Source organism: Larus michahellis, chromosome 6, assembly GCF_964199755.1.
Source record: "Larus michahellis chromosome 6, bLarMic1.1, whole genome shotgun sequence".
Lineage (NCBI taxonomy): Eukaryota > Metazoa > Chordata > Aves > Charadriiformes > Laridae > Larus > Larus michahellis.
This window is the reverse complement of record NC_133901.1, coordinates 12540464-12556572: the sequence shown is the minus strand read 5'-3', so window position 1 is coordinate 12556572 and position 16109 is coordinate 12540464. Positions and strand designations below refer to the sequence as shown.

At 43.7% G+C, this 16109-nt stretch overlaps 1 protein-coding gene across 4 annotated transcripts in view; it reads right to left on the bottom strand.

The window, feature by feature from the left end:
* MAP3K13 (mitogen-activated protein kinase kinase kinase 13) overlaps positions 1-16109 on the bottom strand; it is a 78464-nt gene that overhangs the window by 25075 nt on the left and 37280 nt on the right. For 3 of the 4 annotated variants that reach the window (XM_074592627.1, XM_074592628.1, XM_074592630.1), the window contains exon 4: positions 388-962. In XM_074592627.1, the coding sequence (XP_074448728.1) occupies positions 388-889 (502 nt within the window). In that variant the 5' untranslated portion in view covers positions 890-962. Of the gene's footprint in view, positions 1-387; positions 963-13950; positions 14008-16109 lie in introns of those variants that run through there. The other variant, XM_074592626.1, reaches the window with a different exon arrangement.

Genomic DNA, 16109 nt, shown 5'->3' with positions numbered 1-16109 from the left:
ATCATCTGCCATGATGAAAATCCCTGGGCCTGGGGTTTTCATCTGGCATGAGAAACCTGCAGAAATGAAGTAGTTGGTACAATCCCTGTGTTCAACACAATTCTTTCTGATCCACACTTATGCAAATGCTCAGTTTGGATTCAGATCTTGTCACAACAGCCCAAGGCATGGGTTAGAACAGGCAATTGTTTTTGACTCCATCATGAGCTGCCTTTGCTAAAAATGACGGCTGTTGGTTGTACGCTGCAGGATTTCTCTTTGCAACCCCAAAATGGGGCTGCATGAGACAAAAATAGTCATGTGGAAAGCTGGGAAAAATCCCTAGGTTGCTTTCCTCATCTTCACAGATTGCCCCAAGAAGCAATAAAGGTTTCCTTTCCTACTTACCTTGCTGTTGCAGTTTGTAGTCTGTGGAGTATGCCTTGCCTATGATGTTCCACACGGGCCTCAGACAACCAAAAAGTCCCTCAAGAAACCCACCGCTCCCGCTGCCTGATCTGTTGAACTGGACTTTAACATCATCCGCTCCGCTGTTGCTCTCTCCATCCATAGTGTTCCTGTTGCCCTGAGGAATGGCTGTTTCAGACTCATCCTGCTCTCGCAGCTGCAGCACGCTGTTCTCAAATTGGTCCCTGGAGTCCTCGCTGATGCTGGTCAGCACTGCTGCAGTGACCGGGCTGCTCATGTTTTCGATGAGGTCCGCCTGCAGCAAGCCCTTCTCACGCACATCCTCTATGAGCTCGGGGGACGGGTGGTTTCCAGTAGGTGCATGTTCATCGTGTAACCTACTAAAGTCTTTATCTTCGCAGAAAGCTTTGCCGACCGAGTTTGGAGAGGAAGACAAGCTCAGGCGCTCCTGAGTACTGGCCATGATGCCGTGAGTGTGCATCAAGGAGATGGTCTGAGCTGGTACTTAGAGAATCAGTAGAACACAATTCAGATGTGACACATGGACCCAGTACCTGAAACGAGAGGAAAAAGAACAACTTTCAATTTTTTATTTAAGTATTTTCACTATGTGCACTTTCAGAGGCGAGCTGATAATTAACTAGACATTCCAGACAACTGCTGATACTTAGTAAATAATTACTGCTCCACAAGAAGCAAATAAATTATTCCAACAGAAACTCCGCTCACACAGTACTCTCGGTAACCTACTGCAGGAATTGCCTGGTAAACAAACACCACAAGTTTGAAACAAAAGCCTAAAGGTCGAAACCATGAAAGCAAAGCACTGTTTCTTCGTGGTTACTATAGCACTTATCAGACCACAGCTGACCCCCAGGTGTTTCCCAGCTCAGGTCAGATTTGAGTCCAGTCGCTGTTTCTGGGTCTGGCACAGCCCACAAGCTCAGGATTCCTCTGCAGACCCTTGAGATGAGGCGTTAGAGAAACAAAGCCCAGCGAGACAGGTACCCTGACTCCACCAGGGCATGGTTTGTAGCTGCTCCCTCAGAGCCCCATCTAGTTACAACCATCCTTTAGTTAGTTTAATCCTTTCAAGTTCAAGGTAGCAAGATACATTACATGCTCTAACCATGTACATGTCACCCTCATAAACAATTAACACTTGGAGAGCTTCACAGGAAGAGTACACCCTCCTCTCTGATCTCCCCTCCACAGGCCTGAGAAGCATCTCCTCCCACTGCTCTCTGCCTTCTCCCTGCACAAAGTTCCCGGTAGATCACATAAATTCAGGGCTGGCATTCCTTTTCACAAGTTCCCCCATCTCTCGCTACGTACCCCACCGAAAGACCCTTTTTCCACAACCCAGCATAGTTCCACCTTCCTACAGAGCTGGGGGCCGCGCTGCGATGGCTGCCCAGCGCCAAAGCACTCTGCTGGGGGAGAGCCGCTCCTGAAACACAAGTCTCTACATTTACGCCCAGCGTAATTAAGCGCATTCAGCCTGTAACACGGAACAAAGACCAATTTTAAATTCCTTATGAAGTTCAGAGGGGTTTTTAAAAAAAAAAAAAAAAAAAAAAAGGCATTAACAGAAACTATTTTGTTAAAAAGTAAGATCAGTTACACCGGGTGCAAAGTCCCGGGCTCCGCAAACAGCCACTGGAAGGAAGAAAGAGGTGGCCAGGCAGCACGGAGCCAATGGAAAGGGAACACCTCAGCTCCGTAACTTCTCAAGGTGAGGTCATTTCAGAGATGGGAGATAAAAGGCCTTCGGCCTGGTGTATGAAAAGCTCATGCCCTGGGCCTCAGTCCCCTCCAACAGCAGAAGCAGCAAATGGGAACAGCCAGGAGCCTTTTTCTGTTATTTCTGCCCAATCACATGGAGCATGCTTTATTAGAAGAACGTTGTTCAGGCCGTAAACTTCATTCTTAGAAAGAAAGCAAAATAGCAAGCAAGGCAAAAATTACAGCACAATCCACACCAGTAAAGCAGCTGAATTAGACTTGTACGGGGTTCGTTCCTCCTGACCCACCTGTGACCAGCCTTACAATGACCCATCACAGATTTTCCTGTCGACATAAGGAAGAAAAGGGAAATGTTTCAGACCTGAACAGAATTTCAGAAAATACCAGAACAACTCCAGTTCAGCGCTCCTGGGCACTGCCCCCACTCATTTCCAAAAGTCTGAGAGAGACAAGTGATGCTTTGAGCAGAAGCGAAATGTGACCAGTGTTCCTATAGAGGAATCTGCTTTTCAGAGCACAGCAAATTAAGCAATGTAAATAAAGCACCAGGCAGTTTCCCTGCAAGAAACCCTAGAATAAGAGACAAAACAATAATTTAGGGTAGCAGCATCCCAACAGTATCTTAAATTTAAACAATGGGAAGTGCATTAAATCAGACATGGAGGATAAAATTGTCTTGCTGTTACACAACTCAAAATACAGTATCTAATAAAGGCTAGGATCTTTTTCTATGTACTTTTCTGACTTCACAATGCATGATTCTGTAAGATTTAACAGAGAAAGAACAGTTTTTCCTGCACATATTTAATATTGTCCCATTTTCTAAATGGACTATCAGCATCGCACGTGACTCCTCCTCCCCTCATGCATTTCTTGCTTGGAAAGTTAAGCCTCTCTCTCCCATCCCACTGCCGAAGCACCGCACCATATGTACGTTACGCTGCTAATAGCTACTAGGCCACCGCGACCCTCAGTTCACTGCTGCTCTGGGATTATTTGCCCTACCGACACCTGCAGCCTCCCACCGAGATGGGGGCTCCATGCAGCAGACAGCGCAAGCGTGCACAGAAAATCCCTTTTTTTCTGATCTTAATAAAAAGACGACATTTAGGCAAGTCACCTGCATTTTCTGTGCTGTAGGCTGAGCACAGAATCACGGGGATATCTGCTGGAAAGGACCTCTGGAAGTTATCAGGTTCATCCTGCCTCCCAACGCAGCCCAGCCGTGGCCACGATAGCCCAGCCGAGATTCAGGACCAGCACAGCTGTCTTACCACATCAAATCGCCTTCTCCAGAACTTAGCTCTTTCAGAGGAAAAAAAGCCTTTAAGCACAGTGCCCTGCCATCTTATATGCCACGGTATCTACTTCATGGGGAGAGGAGGCATGCAAAAGTTATAAAATTATTTTCAAACTGGCATGATACAGCCTTATTTAGTTACTTACATAAGCAGCCTGATTTTTCAGAGGTGTAGTGAACTCATTGTTTTGAGAGCATGAGACGGCAGCATTTATTTTAAATCAACTTCATATCAAGCCAACCTGAAGTGGTCCAGATACATTGCGGGGGGGTAGAAGGCAGTTTCTGCCACAATGCATCAACGCTGACTTGTTGGGGAAATTAATTTTTTTAATTATCTTATATTACAGTAAATTCTGCAATGCGCAACCTCTTTCCTTAGCAAAATTTGATTTAACACAGACAAATTAGGTTGTCTTCGACCTTGCCATGTCTTCAAGCAAGGGACGAGGAGCATTTTTCAAGCTTTGTCGTTAGGCCTCCCCTATTCCTTTGGTCAGAGTCCCAAAGATATGGCTGAGATTGTTCATGTTGAACTCTTCCCAATATAAGAAACCTTAATTTCATTCAATGCCAAGAAAAAACATTTTCTTGAAAGTTTAATGTTTCATTATATAGAGACGGTTGGCCATTTGGGGTGTATATGATCTGTATGTGCCTCCTTAACTTTTCCAGTGAAAAGCATAGTCGAGTGGCGTTCTGTTTCTGTCTTAGCCATGCTTTTGCTGTAGCAGTCTTCAAGTCAGAAGCTAGGAGCTCGGTGTGTGTAGGAGGACTGTGTGCATATTTAAGATACTCAGATTTCACGAAGTGCTTCTGTAAAAGCAGACTTCCAGGCAGACCCTCTGATTTGCACTGTTGTGATGAGTTCACACGCTCTGCGGCTAACAAATTTATTTTACGTCTATGAGGAAATTTGAGGCTCGGTGTAACTTTGTACCATCACAACTTCTTGTAAATTATTCCATTTCCAGGCAAAATCCCACCGTGCCCAGAGAGAAGGAGCCCAAAGCACACCTTCTTCTGGGAAGAGCGAGGCTGCACCTCAACACATCAGGCAGCCCGAAATGCAGTTTAAAACTATTAGAAAAGTGACAGTTTACCTGAAGCAGCACCGGAGCAGGTGAATCAGTTACCACAAGGCGTACTCTCACGTCGCCTGACACTGTGTCTGCTCCTCGAAACATCCCTCTAGTAAGTGTTCTCACACACAGAGCAATCAAAGCAGGCACCTGCCTATACAAGACCAATACTTATGACAGTGTCAAAGCGATGCTCAGGTTTGAAGACATGGCAGAGTTAAACAAATGCCTTGCACGGACCACAATGTAAGTTTCTCCTTTGAAGAGCTGTGCTAAGAACAGAGTAGCAAATCACAATTCCAGATACAGCACGCAAACAAAATGTTAGTATGCTGTAAAGGTTGCATAAGTACAAAGTGGTTGCCGCTCCGTTTCCTAACGGCACAAATGGCCAGCAGTATTTAGTTCCCTTGAAGCGCTATTTCCTATATTACCCAGTCGAGCATATTCTATGCTTGCACTTCCAATATACAAAGGAAATAAAAGCAACTGTCTGATCCACTTTTGAGGGCTGAAAAAAGAGCAGCTGGCAGAACCTAGCAGACTGGTAGCAAGCAAATATGGCAAATATCAAGGACAGAAGAGATTCCTGTCCATATCACAGAATCATAGTATCATTTAGGTTGGAAAAGACCCTTGGGATCATGGAGTCCAACCGTCAACTCCACTCTACAAAGATCACTACTTACATTCACGACTTGAAAAGTCACAGCAGTCAGATGAACTCCCCAGTGACTGGAAAAAGGGAAACGTTGCATCCATGTTTTAAAAAGGTAGGAAGGAGGACCTTGGCAACTACTGACCTGTCAGCCTCACCTCTGTGCCCGGGAAGACCATGGAACAGCTCCTACAAGCTATGCTAAGGCGCATGGAGGACAGGGAGGTGATTCGAGAGAGCCAGCATGGCTTCACCAGGGGCAAGTCCTACCTGACCAATCTAGTGGCCTTCTAGGATGGAGTGACTACCTCAGTGGACAAGGGAAGAGCTACAGATGTCATCTATCTGGACTTCTGTAAGGCCTTCAACACGGTCCCCCGCAACATCCTTCTCTCTAAACCGGAGAGCTACGGATTTGATGGATGGACTGTTTGGTGGATGAGGAACTGGCTGGATGGTCACATCCAGAGGGTAGTGGTCAACAACTCAAGGTCCAGATAGAGATCTGTGGCAAGTGGTGTCCCTCAGCGGTCTGTATTGGGACCAGTACTGTTCAATACCTTCACCAATGACACAGACAGTGGGACTGAATGCATCTTCAGCAAGTTTGCTGATGACACCAAGTTGAGCGGCGGGGTTGACACACCTATACTTATAAAGTATAGTTATCTCACTTGAATCTGAGTTCTCCTCCCCCTTGTGATCATCTCTCGATTTCTACGGGGAACTTTTACAACTGGTTGATAGAGTCCTCTCCCACCTCTTGACCTTGCACATCATACAACTTGAGCACCAGAAGGAACTGGGAGTTGCTGAGCTGGCAAGTACCAGAGCTTTGGCTGTCACTTCTGACCTTTGGGATTTGAAATCACATGATTTTATTTCACAGGATTCCAACAAACTTTTTCTTTTCACTGGTCTCTTGCTGAGGAAAGCGCTGTATGAGTGGATCAGACACTCCTCTTATGCTGCAGTTTTATAGTTTTATATAACTTGGAATATATGCTTGGGTTTTGCACAGTTGCTTTAAACACAAACTGTAGCACATTTTTTAATAGAGAATGAGCTACACGTCATCAAAATGCAACCTCTTTGTTTTCAGGGTTTTTGGTTTAGTTTTGGGGATTTTTTTGAGGTCACATTATGCAGAGGAAGGAATTGCAAACGAACATATCCTGAAGCTTCACCCAGAACTGGTCTGCCTTCCTTTCCCTTCTCCTGGTTTAAAAAAAAAAAATAAAATAAAAAAAAGCTCTATTTTGTTAGGTTTCCAAAAAAGAAACTACGCTATTAAGCTAGCCTGTATTAACTTGGTGCAGTGTATCTCACTTTATGGGCAAGTCTTTAAGCTAACTGTGGAGAAGGCCAAGGCAAAAGCTTAGGGTTTTTTAGGCAATCAATCTCTTTCTTGAGACGCACTGCTCCTTCAAGGAAGGATGCTTCTTCCACACCACAACATACGTCCCATCTCCCACCCGCATGAATGCTGGGCCATGATCCAGCCTTATTTTTAAATATTACAATTATGACATTGCCAAAACATAATTAATTTCTGATGAAACAGTTAAAAATTATTCATCTGACCTACTTGAGACTTTTTGAGTGTCACTGCAACAGCTCTGAGCACATTTATGCATGTACCCTAACTTACTCTACAAGAAAACAGCAGATTTATCCGGGAAAACTGAAGAGTAACACCGGCTTTTTTTGTGCTTTACCCTGTTCTTTCTGGTTGTCAGACAAACATGATACTACTTCTGTACCTACTGCAGAATACTGACTGGAATATATACTTTTAATTCCTTTCCCCAGTAAATACTTGGATGCCATCTCAACATAAGACAACTAACTTCTGCAGACACCATAATCATTTCCTGAGCGACGCGGCAGCAACTGCTCAGGGTTTGCAACTATTGTGATCATTCTAAAATGTTAACAAAATATTTTAACACAGCCACAGGCATTAAGCAGGTGTGACCACAGACACGTAACTATGTTGTATGGAGCTATGTCCGTATTGCCACAACAGAAGTCTGAATTCATGCGTCTGCTGACTTAAGTTAGCCTTTATCCAATATATTCAGTCTTCCCTAAAACAGGGACCCAACATTTTTGGCAAAAGTGATTTTACAGTTGTAATATACTTTTGTCTGTCACTGCATGGGCGAGGAAGAGAACTCTGTCTAGCTCTCTGGTCTGAACCCTTCCTGACAATGACAAAAATAGGACAGTATACCAGCCAAGAAATATTCATAATGGCTGAATTCAAGCTCTGTGCATAGAGACAGCTGGAGGTTTGCTACGCACCTTATCCATTCCAACTAAGCCTGTCAGAGCAAAAATAAGCGGCACCTAGACTACAACCTAAGAAGAAACCGTACCATGCCAGAATGACAGGTTCATCTATCCCCGTTTCCTGCCTCCAAAGCCCAAGAAAAGGATCAGCAGACAGCAAAACCGCCCCAGGGCACTCCCACCCAGTTCCCCACGATCTGCAGCTCAGGGACTCTCTCCATCAGCAGCACACAGTGCTACTTTTCTATTCTATAGCCCACAACTATATTTTTCCTGTGTAAATTTTTTAACCGTAACACTGGCAACCACCATGCTGTGGCAAGGAGTTTTGTAGCTTAACTGTATGTTGGGTAAAGTAACACTAACTATTCTTCACTTCACATTGCTCATCTAACTCCATTCTTTGAACAACCACTTTCAATGACACTTGGAACCCTATTTATCTTCTCAATGCCAGCTGTGATTTTATCCTCCCCTCCAACATCTTTTTTCAAGCCTACAAATTCCCACACTACCTACCCATTCACCCGATGAAGTTGTTCTGTATCTTTGATCACCTCTCCCCATCTTTTCCATTTCTCCTGCATCAGTTTAGAAACGGGGGAGTACGACCGCAGACAGAACCCCTGATGTGGGCACACCACAGAAGTGTACACAGGCATAATGTGCATTTTTGTTCTTTCCTAACTATTCCTCTAACGCTACCTGATGTCTAAGCGTGCTTCAGGATGCTGAGCTAACTTCCATAGGTCTCTTACAACCTTAAGATCTCATTCTTGAACAGGAAAAAGCTAGTTCAGAGCCTAATTCTTGTTTACAGGATGTAAAGATTAAACTGGATTTAATCAATGCTAAATTTGACTGACATTTCATCACCCAAGTTCATGAGAGCCTTCCAGTAGTCTCTGCAATTGGCTCACATGTTTATTATCCTGAAGAACTTACTTCTGTAGCTTCACAGCCTAAGTGCTCTTGCTCCAGCATATTCCTAAATGATCGGGGTAAGGAAAGAAAAGGTGGAAAAAGAGTACGAGTAGTGCCATCTCCAAAGCAGAGCCGTACGACAACTCCTTCTAGAGAAGGATGTTTCAACATTACTATTTATCACTGCTCTTTTTTCACACCATTTGTCTGCAGCAGGGGTGTCCCTGTTATTTTATAGCTGTTTAGTTTCTTTAAGAGTCTTGCCAAAATTCCAACAGATTGTATCAACCAGATCCCCCTTCCTCACATGCTCTTGACTCCCCCAAAGAAATTTAATAGATTCCCAAGGCGTTACTTCACCTTAGAAGAACTGTGTTGACTCTTAGCCCTACATGAAATTTGTGCATCTGCACTGGCTCTCAGCATAGGAATGAATTTCTACCTCCACAAACACTAGACACATTTAACTAGGAACTCCTTCAACATAAGGTCACAAATTTGTGGGGGGGTGGAGAAGTAGTGCTTGATTTGGAAATAAAAAAATCTAGCACCCACTTTTTTTTTTTTTTTTTTTTTGACACGAGGAATAAACAAAGAAAAAAAAAACAAACCATCACCTTTGCGAACAAGGCAGACAAAGCGCCAAATCCACCCTCCCTTGTACTCGGGGAGACCTCTTCAGCTGATTTCAGTGAAAGCGGGACTGGTTCCCATTTCACCTGCCAGCCAGCTTCCCAAAGCCCCGTTTGTGAAATAAGCGGCTTACATAACTGTATTTTCAGCACCACATACATAAATGCTTCCTCTATCCTGTATAAGGTATTTTTGGATCTGCTGAAATGCTACTGTGTTCTTCCAGGGCTTTGCATTCTTCTGCTCAGAAATTGCATAATCTGATGCCATAGGAAATAAGTGATGTTGCATAATGACTCTCATATTCACTGCAGGATTTTGGTACCGCACATTTCTGTTGCAAAGCAGCCCTTCTCTCTGCTTCCCAACTGAGGTCCTCGGGTTTTGAAGAGAGGACAATCTATCAGCCACCTGCCTTTGGGGGTAGGGGTAACAACCCACGGGCCATCTCGCACCATACTGTTACAAGAATTTCACTTCACAAAAATGGGTTTAACTTTGCGCGCCCGTTCGCTGCTTCTGTTTCCCCTCACTCTGGTTGCAGACACTAAACACCAGGAGTTTCACATACTGTGTTCTGGTGTCTCATTGACCATCAATACCCTCCATCACAGGCTCATCAATACTATTGTAAAACATTTAGCTGGCATGAAAGGCAGACTAAACGCCAATTAGTCTTTCATACTACTGAATTACTACTGGAATCTGTCTTAGATCAAAATTTAGAAGTGACCTTAAGTTACACTCTTTTATCTTTCCAGCTGTCTTCATAGTATAAAACAACTTTTAAAACCCAGTCCCAGACTCCAGGCTCTGCTCTTTTTCTCTCCTCAGCCTCCAGAATTCTGCACTTTTTTTTCTTACCGCATTAAAGATCTGTGTTATATTACTATATAGCAATAACAGATTAAAGGATTTAAATTCAAATATTTTACAACTACAAAACCCAGGAAAAACTCAAAATTAGCTTCACAGACGCTTTACAGCTTCTTTGACATTGCCACATGAAGCCATTAAAATGTTCCAGTACTACCAATGAACACTATCTTGTAATTTCCCTCACTTACAGAACTGAAACATCGTATTTTCCTCCAAGGAGTAGTGTTAAGATTAATTAATGTCTGAAAGATCTTTGAGGATGAAGATCAATATCAAAGTACTATTTTCAGGAATCCAGTGAATGAATCAAACTCTCACTTTAATTCATGTGAGGCATCAAACTGGTCTCAGGTAAATTCACTCACACACTTGCTCTTATTTTTGTAGTAGATATGAATTATTCAATATTTGCAAAGCACACTGATGTGTAAAAGCTATACACACAAACTTCTCAGCCCTAACAGCTTACATGCTTCATACCCAGTATGAATGTAACCAAACAACTGTCCACAAAAGTACAAATATTACTGGGGTACGTGCAATGCTTTGGCCACTATCAACATTACGCTAGGTGTAACGGCACCCTGGAGCGTTGGCGCCTGATGGGAAGGGGACACTGGAAATGCAGCTGGCAGATCTCTCAGATGAGAAATGACAGCAGTACTAAGTTGTATTTACTAAGCACCATAACACTTCTACGAGCAAAGAGGATTACTCCTTGCCAGAGAAGCAGCACAATGACTTGCTCAGGAGCCTCTATTAAGCCCATATTACCGACACAGCGCAAGGGGTTAGAGCAACATCCGAGAGGTGTGATCCTATTCTTAGGCCACTAGAGCTTTACATGATGGTAACGTGATCAAGACAGCACACACACAACACACAGTCATGGACTGGAGAACCGCAGAGGAGCCTGCGGAAGCCTGACATGACATGTGCCATCTAACACCTTGCAGAGACCCTCCAAAGCAGCGCTCGGCCCCTCGGCTCATCCCTGCCCAGATCACTTCTTGGCTACGGTTGGTAAACCGACATTGGAGGATCTCCTCAGGTACAAAAGGACGGTGAGGTTAGATGTGTTTCAGCAGAAAAGTCACAGCTGTGCAGCTGCATTTCTGATGTTGGTGTCCTCCAGAAGGTAAGAGTAAGGGGTTGGGAATGGGAAAGGACAAACATCCTAGGAATGAAGAAAATGTCCACACAGAGAGACCTCCATTCCTCAAGCCCACTACACTGGAAAAAGTCCAGCCTCCCACCCACACCGCGCCAGGACTTTCTCCTTCCTTCCCTTACAGCACCTCTCACGCTGAGCCAGCGACTGCTCCAGAAGAAACAGCACAAGCAATTACAGGTTCGCTGGAGGATTATAAAACCCACGTACTTTACACAGAAGAAAAAAATCCATTCTTCACCCTGGCCTACACCCAATTGTTGCTAATGCCTTTGAATGCACTCCAACGGCCGACGTTTCGGTTGAAGTTGTAAACAGGGAAGGAGGACAGAGGTCAAAATCCATGTTGAGTATTTATAGGGGTGGCAGTAAGTGCACACAGTGCTTCTGCTCCAGCCCACCTCGGTATTTCTGCCGCAGCTGCCAACTTGCTATTCAATCCAAAGCAGTACGTGGTTCAGGTGAAACATTTCCCCCCTCTTCCCCAAGAAGCAAGAGTGATTTGCTTAAGGTCACAAAAACAGAAGCCTACAAAAGACTAAACCCGTGCACAGGAGGTATTTGCCAAGGAGGGATTAAAAAAAACCCAAAAAAGTCCCATAAGCTGGCCAGGGCTTGCTGGAGGGCCAAACCCCTGTGAGCTTCAGCCTCTGCTGCAGATGCAGAGGTAACGTTTGCCTCAGTTGACTTACTTCAATTCAGTTACGGCTGAGAAACTCACTGGAAGTTGTAAGAACAGTAACTCCGCTACTGCCTTCCTCCAAACACAGGGTCTCAGGCGAGAGCTTGGCTAAAATGCTCTATGCACGGCAAGGTTCAGGCGCCTTCCCTTGCCTACCCTGGCCCCAGGGACTACAGCTGAAGAGAAATCTGCACCAATTTTAAATCTGCCCGTATCACCAACATCAGACTTCTTTTATTTTTATGTATGAAAGCTTTATTTAAAGACTCTGCCATTTTGAGAAGTCTTACTATTTGAAATCCACTCCACACATCTCAACCGCAGAAAGCCTGGAACAGGTACCAGATACGAACAACTCCAGTCTAATCAGTCACCATCTCACATTTGCTGTAAAAAAAAAAGTCATAAGAAAACAGGAAATACTGTAAAACCTTTCTTATCCTGCTTCTGCTTAGAGCAGAAACATGTTTTAATAACTACTAATTGTGAAACTGCTTACCTATGAAGAGGTTTTCAAATAAATCACTAGTCAATTTTCTGATCCACTGGAGATAAGCCACTTACCAACTCTTGACAATAGGGGACAAAAGAGGAAGGTTAGTAATGCCACCAGGAAAAAAAAAAAAAAAAAAAAACAACCACCACCCACGCATTTTTAAACACCAGTTCACGTATAGTTGAGAAGCAGTAAGAGTCCCTACCATACATTCTGTGCTAGAAGTTATTTGCTAATTCCAGGCACAAGGGTGAAAATGAATGCCAGCTATAAATTTAACTATCAGGCAGCGGGGGACAAAGACAAATCTGAATGACAGGACCATTCTAGATCAAAGAATCAGACTGAAGGCCCAAAATACAGGAAACAAAACTGGTGTTAAAGCAAAACAAACATACAAAACCCCCCACTGCATCAAAATCATGATTTATTTGTTTTTCAGAGCCGAAGTCTGCCACAGAAACAGAGGTTCAAAGGGTTTTCTCTAGAAACAAAAAACCGCTTACATTCAGGGACACAACAAAAAGGATAGTGACAAAAACTTTTAAACCAACGACAACTTAAACCTCCGCATCCTAGGCTATCCCAAGATGTCTGTGGCTACACACACAGCAGGTACTGTGAAAAGTACCCACACCTGCGAGTCAGACCGGCTGAATCTCTCTCATTTCACTCCCCCATTTGGTTTTTATTTCAAATATTTTCGTATTTTCTCCCTCAAAATTATCAAAACACGTTCCTTCAGTACCCTCTATTGAACAGACTGCCTATTGATAACATCGGTATTTCCAAACACATGGGCCTGATGTCATCTTTCTCCAGATCAACTTAAAATACCCGGTTTTTCATTTACTTAAGAGACATGTGGCTCGATATGATTAAGCTATTGCAGTACCTAAAGCACCTCCCCAAAACAAAAATAAAGAGCAGCTCCCCTCATTTCATTGGGAGAAAACATGACATCATGCCCCATTCAGGTAAGCAAGAATATGACAAATCTTGCCCCAGTGAACAGTATCATTAAGTGCAACGGTAGTCCCAGCTTCCTCATCTATTAAGAAAACGAGGGGTAAAAATCATGTGTTCAGCACAACAGAGACAGCTCAAACTGCTATTTTCAATAATGAAGGAACAAATTCCTACCCGTCTGACAGAAAGAAAAACACATCTCCTCTTCATCTCAAAAATAAATTAAATTATTTATTACTGTAACACAACAGAAGAATTGTTTGATTAGCCCACAAGGAAAAAAAAAATTACAATTGCCTACACAGCAAAAAATACAATTCTGCTTCTTTATACTATCTCTAGTAATTCTTATGTCAGTCCCTGTATATTCCATATATATCCATTCTCCATTGCCATTCCCTTCCCCTTTAAAAAGGGGGGCACAAGAAGATAACGTGCAGAATTGCAACTGAAAAATGTCTAGCACACCGACACGCAAAAGGACAGGCCAGCAATCAGATTTAGATGCAGCGATGGATAAATTAAGGTTTCACGTTTCCTCTTCCCTTCCCTCAGCATCATTTCTTCAGCCCTTTCACATCACAAACGCAACATCCATCTGTCCTTCTGAAATAAATGGCGAAAGGGTAACACTGACCATTAAACACACACACGCACACACAGACACACACGCTGCGAAAAAAAGACATTTCCATCTAAATACTTACAAGGATTAAGATTCCCTATGTGATGCTCCATTTTCTTGTTTTAAAAAGATGGAAGGCAAAAAAAAAAAAAAAAAAGGAAGTGTTGCAAAATAAAAGGAAATTCCACCCACACAATCCTGCAGCCTGCTGCAAAGAAGCCCAGAAGCGTGCTGACGTCACGGATTCATGAATGGATGTAAATCGGGCTGTTTCGAGATTCGGCGGCGCTGGCTGGGGCTGCGCAGAGGGAGAGGGGAGCAGGGGGGCAGCCAATCCGTGCCGGCACCGCCGCCCGCCTTCTGCCAGTAAAAATCTGGGCACCCAACAGCCTGGACCCCCCGCCGCGCCACCCCCAAACACCAGGAGGGCTACGTGGGCAAGGGCGGAGGGGGACGGGAAGAGGAGACTGAAAACAATTTGTTCCTAACTGAAGTGAAGCTGTTGGGTAAAATGGCATCACTGCTGCCATTCCGCGGAGAGGACCGGGCGAGGACATCCTCTAATGCCTCCAAGTCATTGCTCCGGCGAGTTTCTGCCCCTCCACGCAGCTCGGATAATAACAGCATATCAAATAACAGCCATCTGTTATATGAATCAAACGTATTCAGTAATCAGAAAAGGAGTTTATCATCTCTCCGGCTTCTTTCAGGATTACAAACCCTGGGTATTATTATTAAAATAGCTAAATATAAGCATGTACTGGAAGGAAGCTGCAGGGAGAACAATAGGAGGCTTGTATTTGATTAGTGATGCAAAAGCACCAACAAAATAAAAATAGGAGCACTAACAACATCACGCATTCAGCTCTCAAACATTCCCAACAGCGGGCAGACAAGCTCACAATGTCAGAAACACTCAGAAACAAAAATCGGAGCACGCATAGTTTCACACTTGCGGCTACGTAACCAACAGTGGGCACAAGATCCACATATGGCAGCCTACCAGCCATTTATTTCTATTTCATTTTCAGTTCTGTGCCAATGAATACGCTTAATTCTGCACACTAGATGCAAGGGCACAGGGTGTCATTTTGGACGCCCGAATAGATGGCAATGTCCTGGTGAACGCACGCAAGAACAGCTGTGATTAACTTGGATGTGGACAGGGGAAGAGCACAAGTTTTGCCTTATTTTTATCTTTGAAATATGAGGGAAGGAGTGGAGGGATGAGCATATAAGCAGAAATTAAGGTCAAGGTTTGAAGAACCTAGGCTGTAAGCTATACGATTACACCATCTCGGGGTTTGCCAGAATTCATCAATTTGGTCTCTAGAACTCCTTCTAAACAATTTGTAGCCTCCAAATTATTAACAGCCAGAATTTCCATATTTTTACCACCCCTTTTCCTAGCAAGCAGGAAGCAATTCTCTCAAAATAGAATGTGCCAAAACTGGTAGGGCACTTCTTAAGGGAATGTCTGAGAGAATCTCACCTTTCCTTATGGAAACTGGGTAACGTCCCCAAAATAAACCAGGACTGGATGTAACAACAACGCGGATCTGGGTTTAGAAAGCAACGATTTTGTGCTATTTGGTATCATGTGAACCAGCACCACTTGTGTGGAGGGAGGAGAAGAGCAGGAGGCAAAAGCCTTCCTGGAGGCTAATACAGCCACATCTCCAGAGACAATGCCTATCTAAAAATGCATTTATCTGAGGGGACAGGTAGGTGTTTGCATGTATTAAGACAGTAGTTTATTTTTTCATGCATCTTTGACACGGAGCAAGGAAGGGGCAGTACAGCCAGTTCTTCTCTTCTCCAGTTCTGTCATGCCAAAAGACACAGTTTGGGAGTCACCGGACTCCCACATCGCTTCTCAGCACATCTTCATCTCTTAGTTGTACCATAGCGTATTGTTAGATACTGTCACTCCACCAGAGTTGCAATGATAGGAATGTATTAGTATGCTCTGAATTCAACAGCGGCCACAATAAATTGAGCTTTGATTTTGGACTTAGGTTTTTGAATTGAGCTTTATAACGCTGGCTGGAGAAAATTAAAATTAATGCAAATTTCTTGTTACCTACTTTCAAGATCAAAGAAAGTGCAAGTTAGCTTTTGCTGAAGATGTATCTACTCTTTAAGAACTAAAAGTTGCAAAACACAAAGCATGAGATTTCTACCCAGCCAGTGCAACCGCTACTACCCACAAGGAGAAGCGGGAGTGGGTGTTCGGTGAGA